The 12702-nt window shown below is 40.6% G+C and overlaps 1 protein-coding gene across 2 annotated transcripts; it reads left to right on the forward strand.

The window, feature by feature from the left end:
• Positions 1-673: 673 nt before the first annotated feature.
• On the forward strand, positions 674-12357 carry LOC132980078 (porphobilinogen deaminase-like). Of its 2 annotated transcripts, none has more exons than XM_061045993.1 (14): positions 674-836; positions 5049-5102; positions 5895-5967; positions 6765-6814; positions 7202-7257; positions 8178-8255; positions 8596-8673; positions 8768-8843; positions 8997-9110; positions 9200-9238; positions 9869-9988; positions 10169-10222; positions 10706-10792; positions 10886-12357. In XM_061045993.1, exons 1-14 carry the CDS (start codon positions 813-815, stop codon positions 11057-11059), a joined length of 1077 nt encoding a protein of 358 aa, XP_060901976.1. In that variant the 5' UTR covers positions 674-812; the 3' UTR covers positions 11060-12357. The 2 variants fall into 2 exon arrangements, with proteins under 2 accessions (XP_060901976.1, XP_060901975.1); XM_061045992.1 differs by lacking the exon at positions 674-836 and adding an exon at positions 4752-4908.
• Positions 12358-12702: the final 345 nt, after the last annotated feature.

Below are 12702 nucleotides of genomic sequence, written 5' to 3' on the forward strand. Positions count from 1 at the left end.
AATCAGTTGTCACAAAGAGCTGTAGAGAAAGCAATAGAAGGGAGGAAATCATCATAATGAGACTTATACTACTGAGTTGAATGACACGATGGGGAAAAGGAACAGTGATGAGTGTGAAAGATGCGGCACTAAGAAAAATGTAGAACATACATTATAACATTGTATAAGTATGCAAATGAGAGAGAGATTGAAAAGAGAAAATCAGAGCTACAGGGCGTGAATGTAATGAGAGAAATACTGAAGAAGAGGGGACAAGAGCTGTCAGAGGGGCTCTTTATTCGTTCTTATATTACACAAGGGTGACAGGCAGAAGGTGAAGGCTCTAGTGAAGGTAAGTGACATGATGATACACACTCTTGTACAGTAGGTGGCGGTATGCACCTTTAAGCTGTTTGCGATCCGACAAAAGTTCCCAGAGAAGAAGAAGAAGAAAAAGACCCTCAGATATCACTCTGAAGTTCTGGTCTGGACTGTCTTTAGTTACTTTTTGCATCTTATTTCTGTATTTCTTCAGATCATTTACTTCAGCTTCTAAAGATAAAAGACAGACCCGTATCTTGAGTAGATTTCCAACGTGAGGCTCCCTGAGATGTGTGGGTTCCCTCCCTGCAGGAGGAAACTGGCAGACGGAAACAGGAAACGACCCCTAATCTGTCCAATGACATCACGAGTTCAGCGTTCATTCATAGTGGCGCTACACGAGGGGGGGATCTGTCTTTTTTCAACAAGATCTTTGTTTTAAATGGCGTATGTGTTGCTGAAAACTCGCTGTTGATTCGTACAATATCGACAGAGCGAAAAGAACCATCGACATGTCAGAGGGAGCGAGTTGTCCGGTGAGTTTTACTAGAAATGACCCGGTGGTATCTGCATGAATGAATCCCCTTCTCCGTGTTCTCCGTCATTTGGAGTGCGGTGATTGGTCAATATTTGTGTCCGTCTCGATGTACTGCTCTCCCATTGGACGATGGGAAATATATGTAGCTTCTGCCAGAAGTTGTCACCAAGGAGCTTTAAAAAGTAAATAACTGCCTGGTTTTATTGTTTATTTTTTTTAAATAGTATAAGGTTAACACATAGTTGAACTCATGCATTGATAAACTACTCAAACTTGTTGAATCAGAAGCATACATCCGAAGTGAAAATGCAGAAATCAGTACTCCGCAAACTAGCCAAAAGTGTTGTTCCGTTTAACTTTCACAACAAAATTATTTGCTATTATTATTACACCTTTCAGATATCACACATCCCATCACTCATTAAGTGATAGTTGTTTAAAGACATTCGGTTACGAAACCAAACAGAAACTTCTCGATTTGTTCTACTTATACATGTTAAAGTGTTAGTTATACGTACCGGGTGTTTCGGTTTGACCAGTTACCCAGTTAAGTGATGACTTTCAGCTGAATGTTTCCAGCATAAACCGTCCGGAGTTGTCGCAGTTAAAACAGCTTTCAAAAACAGAGAGAGGCTAAGTAGCTGTCCTCACGAATGGCCTCATCAATAAGTTTTACTAAAATTATAATTTCCATTCCTATAAGATATGGTAGGTATTTGATAACATAAAATAAACAAATAGGCATGTAGCTATGACAACCACAGGCGCATTCTGCTGAAAGTCACAAGATAACAGGGTCACTTTTTTTATCGAAACACCGGGCATCAATTTAAATTCAATTACTTTCTATTCAAAGGGGCTTTATTAGTTAGGAAAACAAAACATTCATTTATATAGCTAAAGTGAAAAAAACAACAACTTTATAATTGACAAATCATGACATTCAAATACAAAAATTGACATAATAACGTGAGTGGCTGGGCATATACAGTACAGACCAAAAGTTTGGACACACCTTCTCATTCAAAGAGTTTTCTTTATTTTCATGACAATGAAAATTGTAGATTCACACTGAAGGCATCAAAACTATGAATTAACACATGTGGAATTATATACTTAACAAAAAAGTGTGAAACAACTGAAAATATGTCTTATATTCTAGGTTCTTCAAAGTAGCCACCTTTTGCTTTGATTACTGCTTTGCACACTCTTGGCATTCTCTTGATGAGCTTCAAGAGGTAGTCACCTGAAATGGTCTTCCAACAGTCTTGAAGGAGTTCCCAGAGATGCTTAGCACTTGTTGGCCCTTTTGCCTTCACTCTGCGGTCCAGCTCACCCCAAACCATCTCGATTGGGTTCAGGTCCGGTGACTGTGGAGGCCAGGTCATCTGGCGCAGCACCCCATCACTCTCCTTCTTGGTCAAATAGCCCTTACACAGCCTGGAGGTGTGTTTGGGGTCATTGTCCTGTTGAAAAATAAATGATGGTCCAACTAAACGCAAACCGGATGGAATAGCATGCCGCTGCAAGATGCTGTGGTAGCCATGCTGGTTCAGTATGCCTTCAATTTTGAATAAATCCCCAACAGTGTCACCAGCAAAGCACCCCCAAACCATCACACCTCCTCCTCCATGCTTCACGGTGGGAACCAGGCATGTAGAGTCCATCCGTTCACCTTTTCTGCGTCGCACAAAGACACGGTGGTTGGAACCAAAGATCTCAAATTTGGACTCATCAGACCAAAGCACAGATTTCCACTGGTCTAATGTCCATTCCTTGTGTTCTTTAGCCCAAACAAGTCTCTTCTGCTTGTTGCCTGTCCTTAGCAGTGGTTTCCTAGCAGCTATTCTACCATGAAGGCCTGATTCACACAGTCTCCTCTTAACAGTTGTTCTAGAGATGTGTCTGCTGCTAGAACTCTGTGTGGCATTGACCTGGTCTCTAATCTGAGCTGCTGTTAACCTGCGATTTCTGAGGCTGGTGACTCGGATGAACTTATCCTCCGCAGCAGAGGTGACTCTTGGTCTTCCTTTCCTGGGGCGGTCCTCATGTGAGCCAGTTTCTTTGTAGCGTTTGATGGTTTTTGCGACTGCACTTGGGGACACTTTCAAAGTTTCCCCAATTTTTCGGACTGACTGACCTTCATTTCTTAAAGTAATGATGGCCACTCGTTTTTCTTTACTTAGCTGCTTTTTTCTTGCCATAATACAAATTCTAACAGTCTATTCAGTGGGACTATCAGCTGTGTATCCACCTGACTTCTGCACAACACAACTGATGGTCCCAACCCCATTTATAAGGCAAGAAATCCCACTTATTGAACCTGACAGGGCACACCTGTGAAGTGAAAACCATTTCAGGTGACTACCTCTTGAAGCTCATCAAGAGAATGCAGAGTGTGTGCAAAGCAGTAATCAGAGCAAAAGGTGGCTACTTTGAAGAAACTAGAATATAAGGCGTATTTTCAGTTGTTTTACACTTTTTTGTTAAGTATATATTTCCACATGTGTTAATTCATAGTTTTGATGCCTTCAGTGTGAATCTACAATGTCAATAGTCATGAAAAGAAAGGACACTCATTGAATGAGAAGGTGTGTCCAAACTTTTGGTCTGTACTGTACATGAACCAGTTAATGCAATTTACGAACAAATAAAACGTACAACAAAGAAGTTGAAGGGGTGTAAATAATTGTAAATCATTTAAAGAGTAGAGAGGAAAAGAGACACACAAAAAGGAAACATTTCTAGGGGTTTTCAGCAAGTACACATCTTTTCTACTTAATTGAAAAGTTTGATGTCAATCAAGTGTGGAAATAGTAGCATATCTTCTAATGGAAGGTTATTTCATGTCTAGAGTTCCAGAGGGACCCCGTACTCTTTGACCATAGCTCCTCTCTTAAAGTGTGTTTTTCTTTCATACATATTATTAACGTTAGCTTGGTTTATAGCTTTTATAGGGTTATCTAAAGTTATCCATATGATGTGTATGCCTAGATATGTAACTGTTCATTAAGCAGGAATATTGTACATTATTGTCTAAGGGTGATTTCTTGTTAGTTATTCACATTCTTTAAAGGTTTAGTTTTAAACCAGATGCTCTGGAAGAAAAATCTTTAGGCCTAGTTTTGATGACTTTATGAATTTTGTTACAATCTTTCATGAATATGGTCGGGTCATCTGCCAGTTGACTGTTTGCTAGCAGTTTGTCTAAAACATAAAAAATGGGAACAGCTGTGGAGTTGAGACAATCTTCATTAAGTCATTTGTCAATTTAAAATCCTGGAGATGTGCCTTGTGGTAACATAACTGTGCTATTTGTATGCTTTTATGATACTTTGATTAAATGAATGAAGTTAGGTCCGAAACTGAACAATTCTACGGTATGAAACATAAAATTGTGTTCAATCGTGTCAAAAGATATAAAGAAACCTGCAAATACATCTTTAATTAGGTTATATCGTCTAGTAGGTCAATCACAAGACATATACTGTTATGAATTGATCGGCCCTTTGTAAAACCTGACTGTGTATCTGATAATTGGCGAGGTACCAGTATTTAATCTATCAACTGAAAGAGATGGGGGGTTTATTTGTGGATGTTGAGATGTGATCTTTGATTAAAAAAAAAAGTTCACAGAAACAATACAGATAAATGTGCTTTAAATGTTGTTTCTTCAGATTTCCGTATCACTTTGTTGCAGCTTGTTTGATTTCCGTGGTTGAACATTCAGTAATAACGTTTTAGAGGAGAAATTCTTCTAACCACTGACCGTTCTGAGTACCAAAAACCCTGGGACCACCCCTCCCTGCCTTTTATAACGGACTCCATGAATTGGCACGTTTATCTTTTGGAGCCAGAGATATCTTTGGGTGGAGGTCCTGGAGGAGGAGGGTGGGGGGGGGTAATCCGTTAGAAAAAGAGCACTGTTCAGTATCTTGAGTCTACATGACCTCAGCACATCTCCTTACCAAGAAGCAGCAGGCAGACAGAGGACACAATAGCAGGCACAGTGCCCTCACTCAGTGCAGACACTCAGGGTTATGGAGGAAGGACCTTACAAGTACATCAGGGTGAGGCGAGCAGAGAAAACCCCTCTAAACTATTAACAGAGGAGGACGTTTGTGTTTCAGGGCGATTAAAGGACATCAGTAAGAAAATCTGTGAGTGAAAATCTCCTCTTTTGTCTGATTTCTCTTTTTTGTCTCGGCAGGACGGGAATGGAAAGGTCAGTCGAGTCGTCCGTATCGGGACCCGCCAGAGCCAGGTACAGTACTACTTTCACTCCAATCACAAGCTTACCTTTAACTCTGCTTTTAAAAAGTTTTTAGATATTCAGACAGTTCGGCTTCTTCATTTTTACAGATTTCAATATTTCTGATTGAATTGAATTGTGAGAGTAGGGATGTCTCCATACGATTCTAGTAAAAATCAAACAATATGGAAACCCTATTTTAATACCACGGCATCAAATACAGAAGACCCAGAGACTTCAGCTTTGTGTTAAAATACGACTCAGAAGTTATTTTAAAACTTCTTAACAATATAAGCCATCATTAGTAAAGCACATGTGTCATTTAAAAAAACAGTATGAACATTTTGACAACCTTCCTTCAGTGTGACGGTTAAACATGAATTATGGAGAGCTGCAGCATTTAGTTGACTGAAGGAAAATCAATCATTGAATTGTTTCAGTGATTTGTGAAATATTTTCTAAATCCAGATTCTTGAAAATAAAGATTTGTTGCTTTTTGTCTTCTTGAGTTTTGACTGTTGGTTTAAAGACGTCACTTTGGGCTCTGGGAAGCTGTGATGTCATTTTATAACTTTCAGACTAAAAGAAGAATCACTTGATTTGTATAAATAATCAGCAGATTTATAATCAGAGGAAATGACACGTTGAGCCTCCGTGCTGGTTCAGATAGCGCAGAGAGGGACGTCTGAGGCTCCTCTGAGAGAGAACTGTTTTCCCTCCGCTCTGTCTGACAGGCTCTGCTGTGTTTTGAATCTAACTATCAGAACAGATAAAGTGAAGCTCCTCTGTGTTCTTCTCTTCCAGTTGGCTCGCATCCAGACTGACAGCGTGGCCGCCACGTTAAAAGAGCTGTACAGTGACGTCCACCTGGAAATAGGTGAGAATCACATCAGAGGAACCTGCACAGGCGTTTAAGCTGCATCAACATTTTCTTTGACTGTATGTTGAGCCGTCATCACGGCCTGATAACTGGACCGATACGAGCCGATGACGGAGATATCAGTATCAGCATCCATGTTCTGTTATGTGCCCATATAAGGGCGTTGTTTTTAATGTAGTCATATGTTGAAGAGAAGAAGAATTCATTGATTCTAAGTTTACCCTGTTTCAAACATTTTTAGTTAATTTCACGTTTCACAAAAAGTTAACTGTTTGAAGAAATATTAGTAAAGTACAATATTGTGTTTTGTGAAGCTCTCAGTAAAATACATCTTTGTCTCCACGATAAGAGTCATCAACCCAAACATGGCTGCCACCTGGCACATTTTCACAAACCATCCCCTCCACCCTCTCCCTTCACGCTAACTTTAACCTGAAGGTCAAGTAAAAAAAAAGATTTATTTTTGGGCTTTTATTGTAGAGATAGGATAGTGGATGGAGTCGGAAATCAGGGAAAGAAGTCATTTAAGGATACCTTTCTGATAGAAAAGGACATCTGTCATTAAAAGTAACACATGAACACCAAGATTCCTTCAAGTGTTTGTGTCGTTGTGTTGTTGTGTCGTTGTGTCGGCATGTCAGCTTGTCCCCACCCCCCCAATGCTGTAAACCTTGGGGAAACACTGAACAATAGTTATTGTCCTGTTTCATAGCAGCGTTGTGTTGAAATGCAGTGTGGTTTATATAGTTTGTGTTATCACCTGAATATCCTCCTCTGTGTCCTCTTTCTTTCAGTCGGCATGACAACAATCGGAGACAAAATCCTAGACACAGCTTTATCAAAGGTGAGTTTCGTCATGACGACCAGAAATCAAAGTCTACTTTGAGAACATGAAAGTAGTTCATGCTTCCTGCTCACTTATGGATCAGAGTCAGATTTGAGTTTGATGTTGGATAAATCTCCACTCATATCAATAATGCTACACACTGTGTGTGTTTTTAATTTTAATTTAAACAAGTGGAAGTGTACATACCTGGTATTATTCTATTATTGTATTTTTTCTCCCTTTATTTAACTGATGTACATATGTTTGATTTTTAACTTCTTGTTATTTTTGATAATTATATTCCTGTTTCTTGAGCTGTTGTGACAAAAATGTCCCCCATGGCAGATCAACAAAGTTTATCTTTATCTTTAAATGTAACAACATGTTTGTTTGTTGTTTTTTCAGATTGGAGAGAAGAGTTTGTTCACCAAAGAGTTGGAGAACGCTCTGGAGAAGAACGAGTGAGTGTTAACAGAGTCATCTGTGACTGACAGCACGCAGGCTTCACACAACTGAACCGTTAAACCTCTTCAACAACCTCAATGTAAAACTCACCCAGGCAACACACAACGAAGCGTTTAAGTGTAGGATAAAGTACACACTTACTCATGAAGTACACAACCACTAATGGATACTTAGAGTTTACAGGCTGTCACAGTTCTTTCTCTAACCTCAGTAACCTCCCAGCATTATAATATTTACACTTTGCTTTAGACCTCTTTAAGATGAAACAGAAACCAGCCGTCAGACTTTGACTTTATGACACACTCAAGTATTAAACATTGAAAGCATTTTTGTGGCAGAGAAATCTCTGAATCAAGTCTGAGTCTGAATTAAATTCAGCTCTAAGCTCAGGCTGGGACTTTTTTCTTTTTTTTTTAAACCCACAGCATCCTCTGAGAAATCCAGGAGAACATCCAGCGTGTGTTTGACAGAGGACCTGCATGTGTCTTTAAAAAGTATTTCATATTCTCAAAAAGACCTTTGAATGTGTGAAACTTTCAAAGACGTCCTTGATGCTAACAAGCTAACTTAAGCTCATAACTTCCTAAATGTACGGTGGCCCTGTAGGTCAACTGCAGAAACATTTCACTAAATGCAAAAAAAAATAAAATTCTCCCCCAAAAAATGTATAACATTTAATGAAAACACAAAACATGTCATGAAACACAAGTTTAAAGGTTTATGAAATGTTTTTGCATTTCATCAAATGTTCTGGTTCAGTTGAGACTTTTTAAAGAACACAGTCTGACTTGTTCTTCAGACACTCTTTCTGTTCTGAAGCTGCCTTGAAGACGTCAGACTGAACAGCTGCATTATTTGACACGGTGAGACTTGAACGCAGCGTGTGAATGTGACTGTGTTCTCGTGTGTCCTTCAGGGTCGACCTGGTTGTTCACTCCCTCAAAGACCTTCCCACCACTCTGCCTCCAGGGTTCACCATCGGGGCCGTGCTGAAGTGAGTCTCTCACATGTAGTGTTCAGTATGTCTCCATTCAACATGTGAGCGCTGCTTTAAAGGAGAAATACATCATGTAATAACAGCAGCTGTGGGACATTTTAAAGCTACAATATGTCACTTTTTCAACTTAAAGTAGAAGTTTCAAAGGTCGATTTAATCGTGCAATAACTTTCAAAAGGGAGAGTTGCGTCTCTCACATGTCCACAGAGGGTCTCGGTCGACCGTTTTCAGCACTATGTATCTTTGGAAGCGTGCTGCAGTTCTCTTGTGGGAGGTGATTCAGTGTTTGTTGTGGTTGTCTTTCTAATCAGTGATGTTTGCTTGCTGCCACTTCTAGGAGAGAAAACCCCCATGATGCAGTGGTGCTTCACCCTAAACATAAAGGGAAAACTCTGGAGACTCTGTCAGAACACAGGTACAGTGGAATCGTCTCCTCAGCCAGTTGTGTTTGTTGTTTCTCTCTGGTCATTAGTGACGACAGCTTGACTTCCTTCATTGTGTTTGTGCAGCGTGATCGGCACCAGCTCCCTGCGCCGCGCCGCTCAGCTGAAGAAGAGATTCCCCCACCTGGACTTCAAAGATATTGTATCTTTCAAAAGACTCTGTGGTGTCAGTCAGAACCTGATCAGAGCAGGAAACTTTTGATCTACATGTTTAAGAAGCTTTCAGGGGGAGGTGCTAACTGGTCAGAATGAATATTTGTCCCTCAGCTGTTTTCCTGAGCGTTTTGTTTTTTAGCGTGGGAACCTGAACACGCGTCTGAAGAAGCTGGATGAGAAGGACGACTTTGCCGCCATCATCCTGGCTGCTGCCGGTCTGCGGAGGATGGGCTGGGAGAACCGGATCAGCCAGGTATGAACACTTGGTGATGGTCTGAAGTGGTCCCTGTGAAGTCTGCAGGTAACATGTCTCATGTAACATCTCATCTTTTCCTCTGCTAGATCCTGATGCCTGAAGACTGTATGTACGCTGTTGGACAGGTATGAGTACAGGTGTTTATACCATGGCCTGGGTGAATACTCGATTCTGATAGGCTGCAGAGTGTTACAGGGTAATATTTTCTGACAGTCAGACATCTTGTAAGTTTAGAATGAACGTGTTGGCTACAGATCAGCCTGTTTCTAAACTGATTCAACACTGCATCATCCTCTAAATGCCACAAGATGGCGCTACAAGCTGGAAAAACATCATAAATCTGAACATAGAGACTTTGTATTACATCAGAGGTTTAAAAAGTTTGCCAATAGGGGGCGGCAGAATCAACACAAACCAAAAGTTCCTCACAGGAGCTTTAAGATAAAATCCAGATCTGTTCTCACTGTGATCATTTTTGGTGAAAGTCTTGACCTTGATTCGGGGTCAGTGACCTGTTGCCAGGGAAAAACTTTTGGTTGCAAAACACATGAAAACATGTTATATTGATATTAAACATTGTATAATGATATTTTTTTATCAGCATGTGATGTTAGTATAAGAGTGGTGATATCCTTTCAGGTTTTTATTGAAGAAATGTAACAACTTGTACAGTGTTATCACTAACTCTGAGATCTTGAAGGTCAAAATATTTGTGTGTGTGTGTTGACTTATCCCTCATATATGTGTGTTGTCAGGGGGCTCTTGCGGTGGAGGTCCGAGCCCGAGATGAAGACCTCCTGGAGATGGTGTCAGTCCTCCATGATCCTGACACTGTGCTGCGCTGCATAGCTGAGAGAGCCTTCCTCAGACGCCTGGTACACACACACACACACACACACACACACACACACACACACACACACACACACACACACACACACACACACACACACACACACACACACACACACACACACACACACACACACACACACACACACACACTCTCAGTTATTTGAACACAGTTTGAATATTATGACTGTTTGTCTTTGTAGGAGGGGGGTTGCAGTGTTCCAGTAGCTGTACACACTGAGTTGAAGGACTCCCAGGTGAGCGTGCTCCACAAACACCACACTCTGCACAGTCAGCATTTTCCCACCTTCATAAAAATGTAAATTCAGTCCCATGGATATGGGGAGAATGTCCCTCCTCTGACTTCCTCCATCACAGCTGTCTTACATGTTAGTTTTCATTGAGTGTGAATGATTCCCGCTCCTGCTCGTCCGGCCAGCACAGATCTGAGATGAGTGTGAGGTCAGAGTCTCATAAAATCAGACTCAGGCCACATTGCTAAAGATTCGACCTGTATCTAATTTAAGACCGCTTATGAAGGTGGTATGAATCTGATTATTAAAGATCAGATCCAGTGTGACTTGGGCTGCTCAAATCACATCTGATTCAAATATGAGCAACAGTATGTGATTATGGTCACTTTGGCTGCAGTGTGAAGTGTGATGTAGCCTCTGTAAGTTGAAATTCCTGCTCATTATTTTTGCTCCTGAGCTCAGACACTTTGATTTTTTTCCTCCCAGCTCTACCTGACGGGGGCCGTGTACAGTCTGGACGGATCAGACAGTCTGAAGGAAACCATGCAGACGAGCATCACTGCTGCTGGAAAGGTAACAGCTGAGTGCAAAGTGTAGAGACCCCAAGAAACATGTGACATGTGTTCACTCTGTAGCCAAACTGTTGACCCATAACGTGTGTGACAGAGTCTGGAGGGGGTGGAGAAAAGGGTCCAGCGAGTGGGAGTCACAGCGACCAAGATCTCGGGTGAAGCCCAGGACCGGGCTGAGCGGCTGGGGACAGACTTGGCCAACTTACTGCTGAGCAAAGGAGCCAAAGAGATCCTGACTGTAGCCAGGCAGCTCAACGACGCCAGATAATCCTGCACGAGCTGGGGGGCGGGCCATTGGATGAGTGGGCGTGTCTTGAGGAGGAAGAGGGGGCATGTCTGTCTCAGCATCATGTTGAATAAACTCCACAGTTTATTTTTTCTATCACATGTTTGACGTTTATGAAGAGAACGCTGACTTCCTGACTTGTGAGCTCTGCAGGTAAAGGTTCAGGATTTTAATCTCGACTTTGACCAAAGCTGCGCTCAGTGTGGTTCACTGCTGCTCAAACGACTGAGTCTGTAGCGCTCAGGCTCTTTGTTCCCGCCTGTTCTTACATAGAGAACCTTCTCCTGAGCCATGAAGCCTTACTGGGATTATCAGAGAGAAACACCAAACTGCCTTCAATCACACAGCTGTTAAAGAATCCTCACTCTCTGATAACCTGCTGGTTAAATCTGTCTGATGTTTTTAGTCAAATCTCTGTATCATTAAGGAATGCTGTTAAAAATCTGCATCCTTAAATATTTATCGTCTGTTTCCTTTAGACTTTATGCTGAGTCAGAGAAGCTAAAGCCCTGTTTTTTAAGTTGTCCTGATGTATCCCAGGCTGTAACTTATATAAATGTAGACAACATGACTCAGCATTTTGTTATTTTATAAGTTTAGGTAAACGATGCAGTGCAAATAAATAATTCAACCACAGGCACATAACTGTTTGTGAAGAAACAAGATAAATGCATACAGACTGATTAAATAAAGAGATCTTATTCATGACTCATAAATACCCTCACGCTGCCAACCTGCATTTACTTGAACGCCCACCAGGGGGCTGCATCCCACACTTTGGGAACCATTGGTGACAGAGCAGATGTAAATACACGTCATTGAACTTTAAATTTCACAGCATATTTGTGCAAACCATAACAGTGTCACACAGCTGTACAGCCACACTCACTTCACTGACTCTAAATTTAATAAATGGCCCAGAGCAGAAGATTTATGGTAACACGATAAAGATATGTTTATGGTTGTGTTGTCTGTATTTTGGTTTCTGGTTCTGCTGTGTTTGTGCATCACAGTCTCTAAATGACCCACATGTTGTCAAACTGATGAAGATGTAACTTTTCTATTAACTAGATATTTATAAAGAAACAATAACTAACATGGATGCTTTAGGGCAGATGGAGAAGGCTTTTGTTAAAGGACAGTTTTGTGATCGGCCTCTATTAAACGTTTTTGAAACCAAACTGACCAAGTGTAATGATCTACGATTTGACTGCTGAAGACTTTTAGAATTCATGTAATCTATTAATAATAAAGCATACGGATTATTTCATCAGTCCAAATATTTGTATTATTATTATGTAATATTATTATGCATGAAAACTTTTTCTTTTATTTCTGCAGTTATTGAAATATAATATATAACCTGTTTGTCTCTCAGGAATTAGTATTTGTGAGCATGTCCCTAAATCAGCAACCTTTATCTACACTGTAGATAAAGTTCATTATCTAGACTAAAACTGAAGCCCTGAGTGATAATATCAAAATCATTCAACAAGATTAACTGTTGTAGCATTTATGTTGAAACATTTTCAACTTTTATCCTAATTTACCTCACACATATACACCTTTTTTGAAGTGTAGCTCCATCAGTTGCCTGTTAAATCATTCAACATAAATATCTACTC

The sequence above is a fragment of the Labrus mixtus genome, chromosome 9 (genome assembly GCF_963584025.1).
Source record: "Labrus mixtus chromosome 9, fLabMix1.1, whole genome shotgun sequence".
In the NCBI taxonomy this organism is placed as follows: Eukaryota; Metazoa; Chordata; class Actinopteri; order Labriformes; family Labridae; genus Labrus; species Labrus mixtus.

Coding starts and splice junctions, on each gene's coding strand:
- LOC132980078 (XM_061045992.1), top strand. CDS start 4,879: ATGGAGGAAGGACCTTACAAGTACATCAGG. Junction 7,258..8,177: donor AACGCTCTGGAGAAGAACGA/GTGAGTGTTAAC, acceptor TGTGTCCTTCAG/GGTCGACCTGGTTGTTCACT. Junction 8,844..8,996: donor ACCTGGACTTCAAAGATATT/GTATCTTTCAAA, acceptor TTTGTTTTTTAG/CGTGGGAACCTGAACACGCG.